The sequence below is a fragment of the Vespula vulgaris genome, chromosome 6 (genome assembly GCF_905475345.1).
Source record: "Vespula vulgaris chromosome 6, iyVesVulg1.1, whole genome shotgun sequence".
Lineage (NCBI taxonomy): Eukaryota > Metazoa > Arthropoda > Insecta > Hymenoptera > Vespidae > Vespula > Vespula vulgaris.
In genome coordinates this window covers 6,956,454-6,979,000 of record NC_066591.1, presented here as the reverse complement: position 1 = coordinate 6,979,000, position 22,547 = coordinate 6,956,454, and the positions used below count along the sequence as shown (strand labels likewise).

The following is a 22,547-nucleotide window of genomic DNA, read 5'->3' as shown; positions in this document are numbered from 1 at the left end:
GTTTTATGAGCACCGGATTTGCGATTACGATTCCGACTACGAACCTCCCAAACAAAAGTAGTATACTTTGGCTTGTAGTATAAAAAAATAGAAAAGAAATACATGTAGAAAAATGGAGAAAGAAGGGGGAGAGAAGGAAAGAAAGAGAGTGAGAGAGAAAGAGAGAGAGAGAGAGAGAGAGAGAGAGAGAGAGAGAGAGAGAAAGAAACAAAGAGAGAATCGGACGTTTATATCTCAAAACGTAAATTATTTTTTTTTTCGCATACTTTTCTCTTTAGGTCACTTTTTATATTAATGTACGACTATAATTATTGATCTTATTAATTCGTTATTTAAGCCATTAATTATTCTTTATATAATATGAAATTAAATTAAAGTTTTTATTCGTTCGCAAAGAAATAATAATTGAAAAATATGTTTCGATTAAAATTCTATTTATAATTTATGGTAAAATCCTTTATAAAGACAATGATTTAAACTGATCATTTTCGTTGTATCAATTAAAACTTCCGATATCATGAAAGTTATTAGACCGGTTCCATACACTATTGAAGAAATTTCGATATGGGAGAAAAAAGGTGCGGTTAAGGGAATAGAATGGAAGTACACGATTCCACTTCTGAAGGAACGTAAAAATCACATAAAACGTAATGTAATAACCGATTCGGTGCGGCGTTTTTGATCACATTTCATTGATGAATATCACACATATATTCTTATTAAGTCACGGAACGTTGCGTTCGTCATTGCTAGACATCATTTTTATTATTATTTTCTTCGATGGATATTAATAAAATACTTTTATCTACCTTTAGAAAGAAATGGAATGGATTACGTCGAGAATTCTCTAAAAAAAGAGGATATAAAATTTATGATTCTCGAGTCTCTATCAGTAATAAGAACAAAGAACCATTACCTGTTTTGTAAAAATACTTTTATTTAACTCTCTTATTACCTGCTGTCTTTGATTTATGCTGATACTCAAACGAATTACTTTGCATGTAAGTAGGTAAGTAGATATATATAGATATACATTCTTTTCCCATAAAATTATTTTTAATTATTTCTTTTATAAAGACTGGATAAGAAAAAATGTCAGAAATATTGATGTAAGCTTTGAATAGTAAAATAAGCAGTAGAACAAACATTTACGTATCGATTAATAAGATCAAAAATTATGTTCCCGTATTAATGTAAAAAGCGTATTTGAAAATACTTAACAACTTTTTGACGATGAAATAAAATCATAAGTTTCAAATAATAGTAAGAAAATATTGAATAATATAAATTATATACAGATAATTGTTATTTGACAGAAATGATGAATTAAGTAAATCGCAAACTTTAATCATGAAACATATAATTTTTGCAAAGAGCATAAAACGTTAACTACGCTAATTCGACATTAAAAATGAATAAATATGTTTATGATTTATGTACATGAATGACATAATGTAATAATTACGAATAAAATAACGAATTATTATCCAAAAAAATGCGTTGGAACTAGTTCCCATAAACAAAAAAAAAATTATACCTCGAATTCTCCAATATTTACTTTATTATTTGATATAAAAAAGAATATGATATAATCATGCATTGGTATATATATTTTGAAATTTTCTAAATGAGAGAAGCTTGAGTATATATTTTTAAGATGTTAATTTCAACCTGTCAAGTTTTCACGCGAACAATAATAGAATCGCATAAATCCATTAAAGTAATAAAAAGGTTTAACTATATAAACTGTTATTATGAAAGATAAGTTTGATAGGTATTACAAAAAAGAAAAAATAAGGAAAGAGAGAAAAAGATAAACTCACCACGGCTACTTGGCATGATGTTCCGAAGAGCTGTCGTTCGTTGGTATGTGGGCGTTTTGGAGGTGCGGTAGTAACCTGAAGAGTTCAGGATGTTGTGGGGGCGGATCCCCAATGAATGGTGCTTGTCCCTCGTAGGTTGGTGCATCTGTGATGTCTGTCATCGGTGTGTATTTTGAAAAGTAAGACCTGTTGTCGTCCCAAAATTTTTTCGCCATATTCCAAATACCCAACCTTTCTAGATCATAGTTTGCTGTTTCAGAAAAATTACATTTAACACCTTAAAACTTTGATAGATATATATCTATTGTTGGCTATTAAAATAAAACAAGGCAATGTAAAAAATTCGAACATTTGTATAGCAAAGTTATTTAGTTACAGAGTAACTATATAGAGTAAGTGTTCAATTTTAAAGTAGAAATTAGATATTTATTAATACAAAGATTGAGTTAAATGTTTTATGATTGTTTAAACTTTTATTATAGGACTTATCGTTAAATCGCGGAAAAGTCACTTCAACGAATTCAATGATCTCGTGTCTACTCCGATCTAACCGATCTAACCGATCTAACCGAAGAAGATGCGTCTCTAACGGGTCGCGACAAAAATGTAAACTCGAAGATGGCGAAGGTGTAGATTTGTATATACTTTTCAACCGGCCACTGTTCAAGGAGAGAATCCCCAGAGACGGACAAGTGGAGTAGCCTGAATTCGTGCGGAGACATAGCCAATGGGAATTCGTCCGTTCGCGAATCAAAATGGCCGACCCCTTGAGGCGTGGTTTTCACATGACTAGCATATAAACGCGAGTCGTTCGTGCGGCCTAAGAGCAAGTTTTAAAACCTACTTGACTGTTAGCCAATTGCTAATGAACTGTATTCAATTATCACGCTTTTACTTTTTTTTCTTAAGCGTTAATCAATTGATTTTCGTTGATAGTATTTGGCTTATGCAGTTATTGTTTCCGAAATCTTTGTGTTCTCTAAACGAATAAGTACATTTTCTCAGTAAAAACAGATTTCCCGTTGCATTTGATTACAATGATTCGGAACATGTTACTTAATGAGTATGTCTCGTTTGATCAACCTAGATCTGATAAGTTATTGTATGTAACAAACGGATTATAAAAAGGAACAGTTAATTCGCCGATTCTATTTAACATCCATGTCAGCAATATTCTACAAATATATGATTTTAATACCGATAAAAATAAGAACGCAATAACTTTCGCAGACGATCTCTCATAAATTATAATAATAGATTAAAAATAAAAACCGAAAATACTAGAAGAATTTTTTTTTTAAATATAAGACTACTTTTATACCTGTAAACTCAAAATAAATAAACGAGAAACTATATTATTCAGATCAAGCATTTTTAGATTCCCTGGTATTAACGTTCGTCTATGTTAGTATTAGAGATACATTTCATTTAATAGACAACGAAATAGACCGGAATAAAACATCATGTAAAGATATAATTCGGTAACTTATAGTATATGTATACAAACTTTTAATTAAATTATACAGTTTATATAAATATACAAATTGAAAAAAAACGTTTGGCTTTATAAAAACCTTTTCTATTCGAAAAAATTATATAAAATAATAAAAATCTCATCATATAAATCGTTAATAAGGCTAATTTTAACATATATTATGATATATGTTAAATTATGATCTAACATAAATGCAGGTGCTCAAATTTTTCAAAGGAAATGTCTCAGACTATGTCTCATTCCTAATAAATAAAATAATCGGAATATAACTATACTAAACATATATGCAATGTAAAAATTAACGAATAATTTAAAGTTATTAGAGAGAATAAATCTATTTATTTTAAAATTAATAAGATACCAGCGGACCACAGCTAGAGAGGTAGAAAAAGAATCTAATTTTTGCTGGTACTCATCTCAACTCTTATAATATAATATTTCGAGAATACTCTATAAATAGAATGTAATTTAGAATCTTTTATCTACTATGATAGCAAAAAATTATTCGAAACGAAGATAACATCTCCTTGATATGTTTTATCTCAGCAAAAAACACATAATATAAATTAAAATAAGTAGTAAAAAGTAATAAAATAAGTATGGATATTTTTTTACTAATTAATTTCGTATTAGATGTACAAAATATTTTAATATATTAAGAAAAGATTATATAGCTTTTCTTTTAGCCATTTTTGCCTTTTCTTCTATACACTACAAATTATTGTAAAATCATTGAATGTAATTATAAAGTCTTCCTCTAATGCACGTAACTATTGACAATAAGAGCATCACGATTACATAAATATTGGGCTGCGTAATGCTCACTTAGAGTCATTAGTCTGCATTGCATGGCGAATCTTACTCTGTTTTCGTTGTAATATTTTTTTATTACAACGTTCTAAGAATTACGTTATTATTTGTTATTGAAAACTCAGAGAAGCTGTAAGATTAAATATTCATAAATAAGATATTTATAAAAAAGATATTTATAAAAAAATATTTTTTGACGAGGATTTGTCGAATATTTCCGTACTATGTAGTAAGCGAATTCTTCATCCAACAGTACCCCTTATTACATTACTTTATAATATTCGCGATTAGAAAATGTTAAGACCGTCTTGTCATCGAGAATATGTTCTTTCGATTATGACCAACGAGTAAAGCAATTATTTCTCTTTTACACCTTCGAACAGGTTTATACGAGCTCATTAAGTTGAACTAGCACGACAGGAGAGAAGAGAAGTCTTCTTGGAGTTTATATTTAGCGTTGCTCCGCTCGTGCGTGCAATTTTCTTGTTCTCTCATCGCCCGTAAATTGCTAAGATATTTCGTTTCTGAACGTTCTTATATTCACCTTTTAATGTTATATTTAAACATACAATGTTAACTAATGTTTGTTCCGTAGATTTTAATAATCGATTATTACAAACCTAGAGATGAAGGTTACATTCAAAACTATTTCTTCATTACATCTGAATAGTACGTTTTCCTACTTTATTAACTGTCTCAAAATTATAAAATAAATGTAATAAAAAAGCTTTACAACAGATTGAAACTGCTACATTTGTTTTTTATCGTTTCGATCACAGCCTAACATCACGCAGGTAAAAATCTTAAATGGAAATCCGGTTCTATCATAACTAATCATCTTTAAGAATGATATGGCGAAATTTCGAATGATCTGCAAATTTCAAATTAGAATTGTCGATAATTAAAATGCGCTTCGATCATTAAAAAATCAGCGTCTATGAGATAATGCATTTTTTATTAAGCAATACTCTTCACAGTATTTCGTGAACTTTCTTTCGTTTTTTCGTTATATGTGCGCCCAACTACACGCGAAAATATCTACTCTCTGGTTTGACTTAACATTTCAATAGTTCCATTTTTACTCGTCCACGGACCATTGTTGTACGTACTTATTATATAAGTACATATTCGCCATTGTATTATACGTTAACTATACAAATATTTATAACATCGTTTTATTTTCTAAAATAATTCGATACAAGACTACTATTAATTACTATTTTTTATAGATTTGATTTATCGTTATTAGAAAAGCAATAATTATCTTTGAAATGTTTCTCTTATGTAAAATCTAAATTTCGTAGTAAATAGCATTTGACTCGAATGATAATTTTACTGGCGATTCCTACATTTCTGTTGAAAATAAAAATATTGGCGAAAGTTCTTTCTCTTTAAGTATTTCGGGGATGATTCGTCACGACGACCCTACCGTTTCTCTGAAACGCATTAACGTCAGTCATTTCGTTGTCTCGATCCAAAGCACCGTCCCGCATTTAGACCTCTGATGATTTTACCAGCCGTTATGAATGGGATATAATCTTCTCGTTAACGACTCTCTCGCATCTACGCATAAGTCACGTTCGAAATATTACGCTTTATTTGTTTCTGTGAGCTCATCCACGTTCAACAATATAAATTTCCAGGAATAAAACAATAACACTGAAAAAACGTTCGGAGTTCATTATGTTGTTCTCTAACGTAAAATTACGAAGCAACAAATATATAAAATGATATTTTCGAGTAATTATATGTTTATAAACATAAGAAAAGATATTCTTTGTTCGCAAGAAAGAATTTAGTTTTTTTTAGTTGGCAGAAATGTTCTTATGGTTTATATATCATATAATAATGTATCGCATACGGTTCATATATCATATAATAATGTATGACATACGGTTCACATGTTATACAATATAAGAAAAGAAAAATAGAAGAGAAATTGATTCTCACGAGAGGCGGTTCAAAAGTTGAACGCAAAAATATAGTTTTACTCCTAAGTTATATGTAATGATACAGTCTGGCGTGTCCATTGATTCTTACGTTTTTTCGCAAATAACCGATGCGGTTTCTTCTTTATGCTCTGAAGAAATACTTTGAGTCTTAAAGAATACTTGTATTCCTAAGAAATTATTCAGCAAGACGCAACCCATTATTCGCTAAACTTACGTACGTGTAATTTATTTTTCGAACTTTGTAATTAGGCGGTAGCGTAAATATATATACGTGACTTTCATCGTTCGTGCTTGCAAATACATTTGATATTTTTTTTCGTAGAAGAAAAATGTATACCTAATTAGAATGATTAGCTGAATAGATTAATTGAATAGTTATTAAACTATATATATATATATATATATATATATATATATATATATATAATTAATGATTATATTGTAAAAGAAAATATAGCTCTTATTCCCGATTTTTGGATCATAATTTATAATATTTTATATATTAATATTTTATAAACAGTGCGATCGATCGTATTACAGGAAATGCTCAATAGTATAGCAGGAAACGAAAATCAAAATATATCGTCTCGGGATGCGAGAAAAATAATTTTCATTGCGAATATTACAACTAATCTTAAGAAGGGGGTTAAAATCGACAAAACGATTACAGAAATAGTATTTGCAGCTGTGCACCGTCCCCCAATGCCCACTCTACGACTTGCTTTAATTACCACAACTTCCGTTCCTCTTACGAAAGTATGAAGTCACGTCAAGCATTTTGTACACAAAACGTTTCTATTAGTATAATGCGATCGTGAAATAGCAAAGTGTTTTACTCGATACGTTTATACAAAGTACCTACCTATTTCAGTTGGCTTCGTAACGGGGAATTTACTTTCAAATTATTCTTACTTTCAATGTTCACTCGTGTAGATGGCCATTGCTTCGTCATACTTTCTCTCTTATTCTCTTATTACCCGCGTATCTGCGTACAATAATTAAATAACTATTGGTTTATATATTACGCATTCCAATCTCTTGATGTCTATCTCGCTCGACGGTACGCAAAAGACTGACCTCTCTTCGTTAATGATAATAGTAATTCCCCACTTACGACGTTACCGAAAGAGTGTTTGTTTACATACGGCTTTTGCTTCTTCTATATGTTTCTCTTTCTCTTTTTCTTTCTCTTTCTATTTCTGTTTGTGTTTGTCTTTTCATGAATAATAGAAACGAACGTGACGGCAATCTTCCAATATCACATTCGGGAGTCTTTCAAAGTAGATTTCGAATGGTCGAACATTTTATGACGGCAAAGCAACGATGGAGCAAAGACGAACAATGGCCGTGGCACCAGCGGTTTTACATATCGTAAAGCGTGTGCACGAGCTAAGGAGCGAGTATAAATCGGTTGCCCTGCTGTTATGTCTCCCGCGAGCAAAGGTCCGTTTACCATTTTATGTTCTCGGGGCCTTCGAGCTTCGACCTTCCTCTGACCCTCCTTCTCGCAGTCTTTCTCTTTCTCTCTTTTGCTTCCTATCTGTCTACTTATATTTATCATTTTCTCTCTTTGCATGATCTTGAAAAGAGAACCTTAAGAAGAACCGGAAAGATCTAGCCTTGAAGAATCAAAAGAAAGAATCAACACAAATAAAAGGCTTAACCTTTCGAAGTATTTAAAGATTTAATCGATTTTTCTATTACATTTTTTAGTAATCGTCAATTAATAACGTAAGATCCTTCAAAATAGCCGATGAATGAAATTAGAATATTTTTTCAATATTTCTTAATTTTTCGAGTATATTCATTTTTTGAGTTCTCCACGAACTATACAGTTTGGGTATGTGCATGAATTTGCACAAAGATCCTTTTTTAAAAAAATTTCTTTTTAAATTAAATATAAAGTTGTTCGATTAAAAATAAGTATTGTAACGATGGATCAGCGGGTTTCGTTGTATGAAATTCAATAGAAGGAACGACCCTTTTCGTGTTAACGTCGAGCATCGATAAGATCTAACTTTCTCTTCTTACCGGTCGATTTTACGAGTGCGAAATGACAGTTCAAGATAAGGTAAAAAGTTAACGGTAAAGAAATTATCTTTCGAAGCAGATAAATAACCGTTTTCATTTTATTTCTATACAATCACTCGTTACAATACAAATGCACACCACTATTAAATTCACCGAATATATTATATAATATTTAGTTTTCAATTAAATATAAATAATATATATATATCTATTTTTAAATTGCAATTTGTGTGTATATCGTAATGAATAATATCACAAGAAATAAGAAACATGTTAGAAAATTGTATGAAGGAGACCTAAATTTCTTCTAAATTTCTTTTTCCTTCAACAAAGTTGCTCGACGTGTATATCTTAGAAAATAGAGAAGGAACGAAAATGTGATAGAAAACATAAGAAAATGAATCATATGATAATCGATAATGATTATTAGAATGAAGAGTATAGCTTTATGAGAAAGGAGAACGGCTTGGGAAATGAAGTCAACCGGAGATACGTGTTCTCCTTCCCATCGTAAGATTAAGAAAGGTGAGAAACGTATTGAAAAAGTAGTCCATTTAAAAATATTCAAACCATATCTTCTTAATCCAACTTTTTCTACAAATTTTATGTAAAAATTTTCTTTTCTTAAATAATTTTTAAATCAATAGTTTTTAAAGAACTTTGTTTTTTTCTTAAATGTTTAACGTCTAACTCTAAAATGGTTAGAAATAGTTATGTTTTATCAATTTTATGAATCATTAAACACGTTATTTGACCTCAGACCATTCTGACCATCTGTTGTATCGATAATAATTTAAATTGTATTATAAAGAATCCTATTAAACTAGTTATTTTATAAACTCTAAAACAATCAAAAAACATTCTGTGTAAAATCAACCTCACGAGCAGGCTAATATCTCTTAATGATAAAATAAAAATAATAACTTTAGAACAATCGAGGCAATAGATTTTCTCGCATTCATCTCAAAAGTCAATTCGTTAATCAATGGAAAACAAATTTTTAATCATTATTAGCTCATGCAACAAATAAATAATAGTCATTCTTTTGTTATATTATCGCTGTTATTTAATTAAATAGATAAAATTATACGAAAAGTATGCGTGTTTGTGTGTATGTATGTATGTATTGAATAAATATTTTATAACTATTAACTTTTGGTCTTTTACAGGAACTTAATGCTGTACGTTTTATAGTCTCTGCATTTCAAGAAAGAAATATGAAAAATAGAAAGAAGAGAAATACTTCGATTGTCGTGATAAACTTTCCAATGTACATTGAATCATATAAGAATTGTTTATACGTTAAATTTTATTAAAGAAGAAAGATTCTTTTATATTTCCAAATGAATTTTGTTTTATATTCTCATCGAAACGTATACGTTCCTGCATCGAATGCATTTCTCCTGTCCGTATCCGAATAACATTCTCCTTTTTCTTGCCATCGTTTATCACTCCATCTCTCTCTCTCTCTCTCTCTCTCTCTCTCTCTCTCTCTGTGTCTGTCTGTCTGTCTGTCTCTCTCTCTCTCTCTCTCTCTCTCTCTCTCTCTCTCTCTCTCTCTCTATCTCCCGTTTGCCCTTGCGAACTTCATCCTACTATCGCATGTTAAACCACGATACATCGTTGTCAGTGTGCATCATCGATCTCTATCTATATATTATACTGTTTCACTTGCACGATCGAGAGAACTGCATCGTATACAGGGCCGCAGAGATCAAAAAGTATATTGTTGCAACAGAATATTCGTGACATATGTATCATGAAACGTAGGAGAATTGGAACGAGGAAACATAGCGATGTATATTTGTGTCCGCGTGCGAGTATCTTACGCTGGTTGTGTTAACATCATGGTTGGTTTAAAAATTCTTGGCATTGTTACAAACCGCGACACGCGTGACCAACTATGAAAAGCGCGGATGTCAAAAGAATACTGATGTTTCTGAATTGAACAGAAGGAGAAAGAAAAAAAGAAACAGAGAGACAGAGAGAGAGAGAGAGAGAGAGAGAGAGAGAGAGAGAGAGAGAGAGAGAGAGAGAGAGAGAGAAAGAAAGAGAGAAAAAAAAAAGATATTAGAGACGAGATGGGTTCGTTCTCACGAACATCGTATTTAAACTATTTAAAGCAGATGCTACAAAGATGCGAAAATGCGACGCATCTGGTACGTAATTCATTTCAAATAGAATCGCCAAGTATCTGCACCGCGCATCCTGTTATTCTCTCTTACAGTCATTTCTATTTTGAACGGAGATCGAACTAGATTGTAAAGAAATTATATTTAAATTTCAAGTAATCGATATCGTTGCGGATACTTTTCCAAGAGTCCAATAGTAAAAGAAAGAAAGAAACAAAAAAGATTAGATTTAAAAATTGAGATAATTCGAATTTAAAAGCGTAAATCTAAGGAAATTTGAATGTATCTCGTTTGTTTCTTTTAAAGGCAACCAGACGAGAGGATAAACCATCCATAAATTCTTAGCCATGACATACATATATTCTTATTGATGTATCAATCCATCGGCTTCGTTCCTGTAGCGTAATCTCCCTTCGAGTCTACCATTTACTTTCTATCTCTTTTAATCTTTTAATTCAGCAGCCTTTCTTCGTTTGTTCCAGTCTACTCGTTTCTCTTTCATCCTCTTTCTCTCTCAATCGCTTTTAAGGTGTTCTCTTCTTATAACATTTATTTATGCATCTACACGACTACATTCCATCTGCCTTTATTTGAGAATGTACTGGCACATTTACCTTTTTTTTTCCTTTTTCTTTCTCTCTCTATCTCTCTCTCTTTCTCTCCTCTCTCTCTCTTTCTCTCTTTCTGTTTTTCTCTCTATACCACTCTCACTGTGACCTCATACAGGGAAGCATCAAGGGAAATACACTCATTGTTAATCAAGCATAAGTCGTTTTCCGTGATAATTACAGAATATCAGCTTGGTTTAAAATACTTATACAGTAAAGCCTCCTATATCCGAACCGATAGAGAGAAAAAAGTGTTCGTTTAATAAAATTTTCGGATAATAGAACAATCACTTTTCTGATATTAAACTTCATTTATTTCTGTTTGGTTATCTTTGATTTATATTTGGTCATATTGCATTGAGAGTTGGTTGGATCAAATATACATGTGTATGTCGAAATAATTTTATCATAAGGGCGTCATTAGGGTCAATTCGATAAAAAGAATAAGGGATTTTGTTAAAATGGGTTATCGATGAAACGACTAAGAACGTTGAACGATTTATCTCGAATTTATAATTTCTTATATATATATTGTAACATTTCGATTGATATAAGAAAATATTAAAATTTTAAGTATCAAAAATAAAAATGATAAGTATTTGGGTTTAAACTTAAGTGTTGTCTTGAAACCTATCTAGAACATAAGTAAAATTAAAATATAAATTCTACTTTCTTTTCAACAGTAGCTGCGGTTTTGTACCATTGTAATTTTCATCAATTCGATTATATCTACCTTTTCCTTTATCACTCGCTGCACGGATGACCATGCAGTTTACAATATAGTGCAGAAGTCGTCACTGCGTACTATATAAGATACAAGAAAAGGATCTGGATAGTGAGTACTGGAGTATAGTCCATTTAGAAAGTCACGAGATTGTTTAATTCTGTTCGTAACTGATGTCAAGATGAAGGTAATTCGGTAAAGAGCATGTTCGGGATGAAAGAAATTAAGAGTTCCTTAAACTTCAATTAATTACGATTAAAAAGAGAGAGTTTCTGATTTATGACGATTGTAGGTTTATGCAAATTATAATACTTTCCATTTTTTATCTCATACGATTAATCACCGATGCATACAGTTTTCGAGCTGTTTTTTTTTACTATTTGTATTTGTCATTTATTAGTTATTCGTAAGCTGATACTTGTCCTTGCAATACCCGTTTGTAAATTGTAGACTACTTTCTTACGAAAAAAAAATCGGAACGTTTCGTATAACCTTATTTGATGGAATGCAAGAAATCAACCTAATTATATACGTAAAATTTGAAATAAAAATAAATAAATATACTCAGTGTGCGTAATACAAAATGATTAATTTCCTCGATCGGTTGGAAATATGTTAACGAGATGACTCGTGCGATTACGTATTTCGAAATGCGAATAAAATATACATTAACGATGCACCTAGATACATGCACATATAAACGTTTACAAACGCGAATAAAGATAAGAGCAAAAGAAAAAGAAAAAAAAGAGCAGAAAAAGAAGAGGAAGAACGACGAAGAGAAATATTTATGACTATTACGAAACAGTATACCATTGATAATACTTGATCTCGTTGAATATTTGTTTAATGTTTACGAGAACACTTGCCTTTCCTCTTTTTATTTACTATTTAACTATTCGCATGGAAATTATATTGATTAATTAATATCTTTATCAAACGATCGTTCAGTGGACAACTGTTGCCTTTTGTTATTAATAATAAAAATTTTCATGTTGTTCATAAATCTTAGAATTGTAATACTTTTGTTTAATCATTTTGATATATATATATATATATATATATATATATATTATATATATATATATATATATATAATAAAAAGTGTAGAATAGATTGCAAGATGATTTTTTTTAGCGATATCTAATCTCATACTCGTTCGTGCTCATTCGCGACTGAGCGATTATTCCAGTTTATGAATAGCTCTTGATCTTGACTTTGACATTGTATCTATAACGCAATCGTTTCCTTTTTTTATACTCTCATCATCGATGTGAACAACACATTACAGCAATGATCGATAATGAAACACCTTCGTTCGACTCGTTATTTCTAATAATGCAACAACATTTAATTGCACTAAGATTATTTGTCACGATTGCATAAGTCCACGATGTAAAATGATTTCTCGGCTAAGACTATGTTTTTTCACAGTATCGTATATATCTCGCAAGTATTTTTCCATGAATCGTATCGATTTAATTAACTGGATATTTATTATTGTCATTTTCTTCAATTTTTAACGCTTGTAGTAACATCGAAAAAAATATTAAACGTTGATAGACTGTTATTAGCAAACTATTGATAGATGAATATATCGATTCTGTTGAATTTTATTCAAAAAAAAAAAAAAGAAAAAATAATTAATAATCCAAGTCTTCGAGCTTTTTAAGTGTAAAGTATTTCATTCGAGCTAAGAATACGATGTTATAATAAAGAAGTACTTTGCACGTATATTATATAAATAATGACCATAGCTTAGATATATTCTATAAAAAAGCGCGATAACGAACTATCTATGATACGTTCAACGAGACGAATCAGGAGACTTAGATAAATGTACACGATTATTTTATTTACGTTTCTTGATTTATCTAGACCATTCACCATAGATCATATGGAACAATTTTAAACATAAATTTTATGTTAGACATTGACATTAGAGAGAAAAATATAGATATAAAAAATATATTTTATAATCATTCAACGATCAATTATTAAAGCTAATTTATCGTCATAAATTATTACATTAACGTCAGAAGACGATACTTCATAAATGATTCCCAAGATGTAATTATAAATAAAAAAAGTTTTCTTAGAGACGTAGAAAAATCGTAATAAAATTTGACTGAAAGTATCCGACATTTAAAACTATAATATTTTTTAAATAAATAACTTTAAGCGAAAGAAAATCGAAGAGATGAGGACGAATAAAAAAATAATAACGAATAAGAAAAGGAGAAGAGAAAAAGAGGTGCGAAATTAGTTGGAGAACTTCCGATTATACGGTAGATCTTTTTACAACGCTAGTCGCTTTCTTAAAGTAAAAAGATTTCTTGCTTTAGCGTTAATACGTACTTCCGTTCAATGCGATCTCCGTGCGGTCATGCACGAGAGATTCCACGTCTTTACGTATTTTATACAGGAAAGAGTTGTGCATTACGTAGAATAGCATCATATAAAAAAAAAATTAAAGAAAAAATAAAAAAAAAAAAATAAAATGGAAAGGCAAGAAAGGAAGAAGAAAAAAAAACGACGACCGATCTTTTCATCTGAAACGTCAAACACTTTGATAGCCGAGATGCGGTGGTCCAGCGTCTTTGGCTATCTTGTCGATACGAAGGGATAAGAAAGAGAAAAAGAGAGAGAGAGAGAGAGAGAAAAGAGAGAAAGAGTGAGAGGAAAATAACGAGAAGAAAAGGACGAAAAAGTACAAATTTACGCGCCATCACGTTTTGTGAGAGTTGCTACTTGCCGTTTTTAAATTCGTTTCAAGGATAAACCTGTCCGAGAGACTTGATTCGATCCTCAAACGATTCGTTCCTTTGTTTTTATTTGTCACGAAAAAGGCTACACCGAAGATCGAAGTCGATCTGATCGTGATTCGATCGATCTCTCCCTGTTTCTTTTCACTATGATATCCCTTGAATCCTTCGAAGCCTTGATTTTTAACTCCACGTAAATTCATTCAATCTACATATGACTCAATAAGCAGAATTATCTGTATTTTTTCCTTTGCTCTTTTCTTGCTTGCCTTTTTTTTATATTATATGTATATTCACATCAAATAAGAACCAGTAATAGTCACTTCTCAATTGCAAATTACTACTTTGGCTTGAAAGGTTTCAGAATATATTTGCTGTTAGTTCTCAAAGTGCGTATCTTGTTGGATATTATTAAATACGTTCAAATTAATTTGCATTTAACGACGATCTCGCCTTTTGTTGTGTCAACGAGAGAAAAAACGAAAAAGGGTTACTGAGATAGATCGAAATAATTCTCTCTCTTTCTCTTTCTCTCTCTTTCTTCCTCTCTTATTATTAATATAAATTATTTTTCTTATTTCTTTACTTCGCATTTACCGGGCAATGTAAGCTTATGTTCGCCGTAACTGTGCGTGCAGCTTCCAAGGTGTTATTACCAATACCACTTAGGACGTCGAACATTAAGCGTGTACGACGTATCACGATATAAAAGTCAAGAAGGACAGGAAAATACATACATATAAAACGACGAACGATTTTCATTTCCAACGTATTCGTGTGAATTTCATGTTTCGCGACAAAGTTATACCTCGGCACAAACGTAGTAACTTATCGCGTGATCTTCGTGACATAGGCGTGTAAAAGTTTCACGGGTCTTTATTTAACGAAACACATTGAAGGATAACAAAAAAATATATATTGGAAGATTTAGAGATACTGAAAGATACACTGAAAAGTTGAAAAATAATAATAATAAGAAATTGACGAAGAATATACGAAGTATTTTGATCGTTCAAGACGTGATATTAAAATCGCAATTACTTGCCCGGAGCAACGCAAAAGTTCATTAACCTAAAGTGAATGCATCAACGGATCTCTTTAAGACGCGTATCTCTTGATATTTTATTAAAACAGATACAAATAATACGAGAGATCTTGACGTTGATTTAGATTTCTTTCGAGTACATTCAAATACTCGAAGTCTAATAATGATTTAAATTTTATTTAATTTATCGAATTTACTATTTTCCCCGGTGTAAAGCAGGAGCAGCAGTAAAATTTTACACAAGTCTTATAAAGTCACTTGTAAGAATTATCGTTGTTTAATCCCATATCATTTTTCACAGTTTTTAAGCTATTGCTTTTAATCGAGATTTTTTCCAAATATCGAAAAATTAAAAGACCGGTTTAATGCTAACGTTGGAAAAATTTTTCGTTTCGATTATATATGAAAATTTAAAAATATTTGTTCCAAGGAAAAAATCATGTGGGAATTACAACAAAAAGAAAAAATAAATACGTTGTGTTCAAGAGAGGGTATTAGTTCATTTTAGATACTAAGTAATTTAACAAAATTACTCTTATGAGAATCGCCTGAGGGCTACAGTTTCGTGGTTCAGCTGCATCCTAAATATAGATAGATTCCTACATCTCATGCAACATGTTGCTCGTTCTCATCATTATTTTGTTCCACAAATTATTTGTTCCACAAATTATTCATAAACTCTTTTATTATTTACCTCTCTGCTATTGCCCAATGCAGTTTCAGTCGTTCAGAAACATATATTTTCGCCTAATTTATTAGCAGATGTTTGATCCGAATACTTTGTCGCGTTTCATCTTCCTTTCGTGAGTCTCGCGTGGCTGGTAGCATGCATGTTAGCGTTTAGAGACTATTAGCCTTGAGGAAAAATATCAGTCATTATTATTAAGCTTTTAAGCAACGAATTTCTTTAAAATGTTTATAAGATTTAAGTTTACTTTCTACTTTCATCGACTTTCGTCGAAATGGAATTTCTACGTATCGAATATTGTATCTTGACCGGATTAAATACACCTGACAAACTACTTTCCAATTATGCCGTTATGTAAAAATAAAGAACACGTAAAGACGCGGTAATAGTGAATTTAATTTTTAAAATATTTAAATAACACATTTCGTAAGCGACTGAATAGAATATTATCAATTATTCTTTGAAGTTTATATATCGAGTTTCATTAGAAAATTTGTATTAGATTTGTGTATAATCATGAGTTATAGTGATATAATTATTCAATAATTATTAAATTAATTTTTGATCAAGATATCGTTGTATTAACAATTAATTAGCCGGTATATGTTTTCATGAAAAGTCGCAATCGCATCGTAATACGTGAAATTGCCTCGAATATTATTTGTCGTTTATTCGATTGAAAGACTTACAGCACTTCATTTACGTTTTGCTATAACGACGCAGGATTACGAACAAGTTTGCCAGCTATCGTCGCCGAGTAGGCGTGCGTCATTGTGTTTTGCGTTCGTATAGGTTGCTTTACTCGTACGCAAATTTGACGTGCACGTGAGCTATGAACATCGATGCACTTACACAAGGTCAAATGTTCTCTCTGTCGTTTTTCTCCGTGCTCGTCATAAGAGATGCAATCTAATAATGTAGTTAAGTATTTTTTTTTTTGATAGATATTTTAATAAATCGAAAAGATTTTTTTTCTTTTCCTCTTATTATATATACGACCTTCGTCGAGCTATTACACATTTCATTGATATTTTATTAGATTGGTTCTAAAATTCGTTTGTATTTCTTACTAAAAAAAATCAATACTTAATATTTTTACGCGAGCAAAATTTTTTTTCGATAATATATGCTATTTTGATAAATGGCTTTTTGTCATTTCTTAATTGTATGATTCTTTCTCTCTAAAACTTTTACTACTTATCATTTTTCATTTTCATACGATATCAATAACTAATAGCAATAATACGTACTTATCGTAAATTGTCATTATTTTTTTTTTTTAAAGGAAACTACTCGACGATATTTCGAAACATCAAGCTTCGTGAAAATGCAAATGTCATCGTATAATGAAAGAATGCAACACTGCCCAAGGCGACCGTTATTCAAATGCTCGGAAGCTCGTTCACGGAAGTCTTTCCTTGTAAAGTGTATGTGTTTGTTACCGAGACACCTTTGGCATCATGAACTTTTTGACACGAAGCATTTTACCTTGGAATTATTTATAATTACATGCAAGTACATTGCAAGTGCAAATTAAACCATTCGTGGAATAAATTTTGATATTCTCCATCGATAAAAATGGATTTACGTTGAAAATATATTCAACAAAAATTAATGAATTATTATCAATTAATTCATACGAAACTAAATCAACGTCATTTGAAATTATTGCATGTACTTTATTCTATTGAAATTCATACCGAAGATTCGAAAAGTAACAAAAATTTTGCTCATTGAAATTGATCAATTTTACTGTAACATTTATCTATCAATTTCTTCATTTTAAGACAAATTATATTAAGAAAAATTAGATCTTATTTTCTAGCAATAATGCCATGTTATTGTTTGCATTTCACAATCAAAGATGTATTGTGAATACATACTATCTAATTATTGTTACCCGGTAGGTTGATGAAACGTTCATTTGGATAATAATGACTTCCTCCATTAGTTTATATATCGTTACTATAATATCGCTAAGAGGGAAAGAATATTGTATTTTTTACTAACTATTACATATAATTAATTATGCGAATTAGTCATGCTACTTCAATACAGTATAATTTATAAGATAATAATGATAATATTAAATTTTTACTATCAGAGAGCGTTCTAACGATATTAAATTAAAATAGTATATGTGGAGGTAATTATTTTCAGAAATAATTTGAATCACTCTTGTAATCATTTTTTTTTGTTTTTTAATTAAGGAATAAAAGGATTCCTTAAGTGATATATAACGATTCACTTTTAGCAGCAGCTGATAGTCAACAGTTAACCACGTGTCTTAACGAATTACTCAACTATCTCCTTTATGCTCTGTTAAATACCTTCTTGTACGTTAATTCAGGCAAGAAATACTTAATGACGTTTAGCTTTTTTTTTTGTAAATTTACCATCGTATTACCGACAAATTGCGTTGCATTGAAATATAGACGATTGACGTGTTGCATCATTCATTTAAATTTATTTAAAATACTTTTTTATGAAAATGCATTTAGATAAGTGTCTATATTCTTTCAAGAAACAAAAAAATATATAATCGATATTGATAATTCTGTATATTTTATTAATAAACTTATCGCGTTATACGAAAGCAAATTATTTAATCGTAACGTTACATATGGAATATCATTTAATGTTATTAAGAAAAGTTATATTTTAACGTTTTATTTGATATGCAAAATCACGTAATGATCTTAAGTAATCACATTGTAAATTAAAACTTTAAATTCGTGATTAAGATTCCATAATATAAGAAAAGAGAAAATGAATATTGATTGAGCGTTTAATAAATACACAAAATTTGTTATTTGATAAACTTTCAAGCATATTGTCGTCATTATTATCGAACGGAAAGTTCGAGCACCGAGATAATAAACTATAAATAAAATTATCAACAGATTATTTACATGTGTATTTAATGGTCACTTGAAAAAGAAGTAAAAAAGAAATCCTTTCGATTATTTGGGCGCTTAGGAATATTTTCGCGAATCGACGAAACATGAATGGCATCTTGCATTTACTGATCTTTCTTATAATCTGTATGAACATTTATCACTCCAATTAGAAAACTATAAAAATAGTTGTTCTCATGAAATACTTGAATTTCTTTTTTTTATACATCACTTATTTGTTCCTATCATTCTTTATTTTCTTTTTTATTGCAATATCTTTCTTTTGCAATGACAATGTGAATCGTAGTTATGTGATATTCGGAATAATTTAAAAATAAAATTTAAATGAAAATAGATTTAAATATTATCCTATTGTGTTGTATAATTAGAAAGACATGAATAATTAGAATATGTATGAATAATTAAAAATATAGATAGCTTAAAAAAATTCATGATAAATGTAACAATATAGAAAAATCAAGTAAAATTAAGAATTCCTTTGGGATTTTATTATTTTATATATATATTCTTTTGCTTTTTTCATTAGGATAACCTTGAATGAAATAAATCTCATAGTCGAAGGGGAAAGTGAGACGCGTAATTTGGGCTCGATTGGCTACTTTCCAAGCTCTTAGATACTCTGGAACGAATAAAGTGGGAACACTAATAATATCTATATAATGATCGCAGAAATATCCTATAACAATTATTATATCATATTGCGTACGTGTATTTACTTTGTCTCTAGAAAGGAAGAATGAATATCACTATATAATCATCCTAATCGATGATCAAAATTTTAGTTTCTATATGCAAACTTAAAAAAAAAGTTAAAATTTTATTTAAAATTGTAGTTACTTTTTTTTGTTTATTTCTATTTTAAATTATGTTTAAATATATCTATTTCCATTTGAACAAATTGTTATGACTTACGTATCTTGATAATAGTGCAATCTCTATAAAATAGTTGCAATAAACATTAGATTTCTCCTACAAGATCTAGCAAGTTTTGTTTGAAACATTCGTTTGTAAAACCAATACGATTGGAGATTATTTGGCTACATCGTTTAAAATAAAACATTCGATATATATACCATAACGTTTTATAAATGTGTATGTAATCTTTTCTCAACTATAATAACAAATTAATTAAACAAAATCTTTAAAAATTTTACGAACAATTTACCATAATGAAAAGTCTAAAGTTCAAATTGATTCCTTGAAATTTTTACAATACACCTATTTTATCAATTTTATAAATACTTTAATGTTAGAAATTAACGAAACGATCGAAATGATCATATCGATATTTTCCAGGAAATTTCTGTAAAAGTTTCAAGCGCGTAGTTGTTATGCAAAATTAGTGTTATGAATATAATGGTAATCATTTAAAATTATCATGATAATAGAACTATGAGGGATCTACGTCCATATTTGAGAGAAAGGGAGGAGAGTTCAGAGAACTGAATACCCTGATTCTTAAAATTGCAAAAAGCAAAGCTTTTTCGCCGAGGGGCAAGTGGGCGGGTCGTATTGGTCAAATTTAAGTACTAGTTAAAGAAACGTATATTTATTTGAAAAAAGAATATCGACATTGTGATCATACCTTGATCCCAATGTCAAAGTCCTTGTGCTTTGGTATTCATGATCTTGACGCGTTGAAAAGTAATTATATTAATTCACGGACGGAGATATATTATAAAATGTTATTAATCAAAGGCAGGGATACTCTAATGAACCGAGTGTCATTAAATAAAAATGTGTAGAAAATGATAAAAATAATTTCAAAAGAAAAACAAAATCTTCATACCGTCGTGTATCTTCAATGATGATAATTTCAAGAAATTGTAGATTGTTCTTGAATCAACGTTGATCTTCAAGAGAAGATAAATGTCAATAAACGCTGATTTCACATTTGTCATATCGATTGAGCAGATTTCATATTAATTCTTATTCTATTATAACCGGAAATATTACGGATCGCATTGAAGTTGGCACGAATTAATTTCTCGCACTTATTACAACAAAATGAGATACTCTTTCTTAACTCAATCATTATTAATTCGATAAAGGCATGATAAATAAATATTTCAAAAAAAAATATAAACGTACATATACATAAAGTTTGTTTGTTCGTTTAACTATTAAATAACTATTAAAAAGTGACGAAATTGAATATTCGTTAAAAAATCTTCACTGATCTAAAACTTGCCTATATTATTCTAACTAATAGACAACGGTATAGTTTAATTTATAGAATTGACTTTATATACGCGAAAGAACAAGTTTAATATAATACTTAAGGATTAAAGTAGAACTGTGAATACGTTATATTACGTGTTTTCATGCATCTATACATATCTAACGTAGTAATATACATTATGTAAAATCGTTCGCGGTAGAATAAATAAGCTTACATATCTAATGTTACGTTTCGTCTAACACACATGACATGACCGATGGCATTTGATATTAAACATTTGATATTACGCTTCACGTAACTCATATAAAATATTATTTTGATGATTGCTTTATGAGTTTATATTTCCCTTCATTTTCTAACATTTTTACGCTTTCTTTCTTCTATTAGTAATAAATAAATATGTAAAAAAAATTGGAAAAAAAAAGTATAAAGTTTGTTCGTCGCGTATTAGGTAATTGCTTTTTATAATCTTAAAATGTGTTTTAATCGCGAATTAAATTTATGTGAGTTGTTTAATAATCGTTTCTTTAATAGAGTATACAAGCATTATTTATCATGAACCTCTATAGTTTTAATATTCTCAAGTAGCATAATATTGGAACAAAGAACATAGTTAAGATTGAACTAAAAATTAACATAGTTAAGATTAAATTAAGTATCAGCGTGCATTTATTTATTAAAATAGGAACACAACTGTTAATGAATTTTAATGATCTAAATTATATTCTGTTTGATAGATTTACAAACACGATCGTCTATGTAAAATAAAATTTCTCAAATTTCTCAAATTTGAGAATTGGTATAAGTTAAGAGAAGAATATCATTGTGCGCACGAAGATAGTTTATTTTTATGATCCAACATGCGTGATTAAATTTAGCCGAATCTTTGTAAAACTTTGCCAACTTCAACGACGATAGTAATATTATTATCAACTTTAAATTAGGCGATAATATGAAGAATAATAAATTATTTTTTAAAAATTTATCTTTTAAAATTCTCCAACTGATCTATCGATAATTTCAATAGGAAATGATTTAGTAACATATAACCGTTTTTGGTCCTTTCGTTTCGAAAAATCTATATTCGCTTTCTATGTCATTAAAGATAAATAAAACGGTCTATATAATCCTTCTTACAAATTATAGATAAATTATTATCAATGTTATTAAAATCACGTTTGGAATCCTCGTTAATTTTTGAATGATAAGTATATATAACGAAAGCTATATATAAGAATAATAAAAAATTTTCCATTACGTATGTAGTTAATGTACAGTAAACTTCCAGTATCCAATGTTTAACTGTTAAAGTTATCAAAATTATTCTAATCGTCCAAATTCATTTTTCGAAATATAATTGATAAATCATATATC

At 29.7% G+C, this 22,547-nt stretch overlaps 1 protein-coding gene and 1 long non-coding RNA gene across 13 annotated transcripts in view; both read right to left on the bottom strand.

The window, feature by feature from the left end:
* The window catches only part of LOC127064767 (protein doublesex-like), a 63,662-nt gene that overhangs the window by 12,705 nt on the left and 28,410 nt on the right, over window positions 1-22,547 (bottom strand). For 10 of the 12 annotated variants that reach the window (XR_007781829.1, XM_050996316.1, XM_050996313.1 and 7 more), the window contains one exon: window positions 1,824-2,073. Coding sequence is in view for 10 of the 12 variants with exons in the window: in XM_050996316.1 (XP_050852273.1) it covers window positions 1,829-2,073 (245 nt within the window). In the remaining 2 variants the exon portion in view is untranslated. Of the gene's footprint in view, window positions 1-1,823; window positions 2,074-19,475; window positions 19,611-20,518; window positions 22,476-22,547 lie in introns of those variants that run through there. The other 2 variants (XR_007781831.1, XM_050996320.1) reach the window with 2 other exon arrangements.
* Window positions 8,188-12,676, bottom strand: LOC127064769 (uncharacterized). The gene is made up of 2 exons (XR_007781832.1): window positions 11,585-12,676; window positions 8,188-11,485 (listed from the first exon to the last, which is right to left on the bottom strand). It is a non-coding gene; the product is annotated as an uncharacterized LOC127064769 (long non-coding RNA).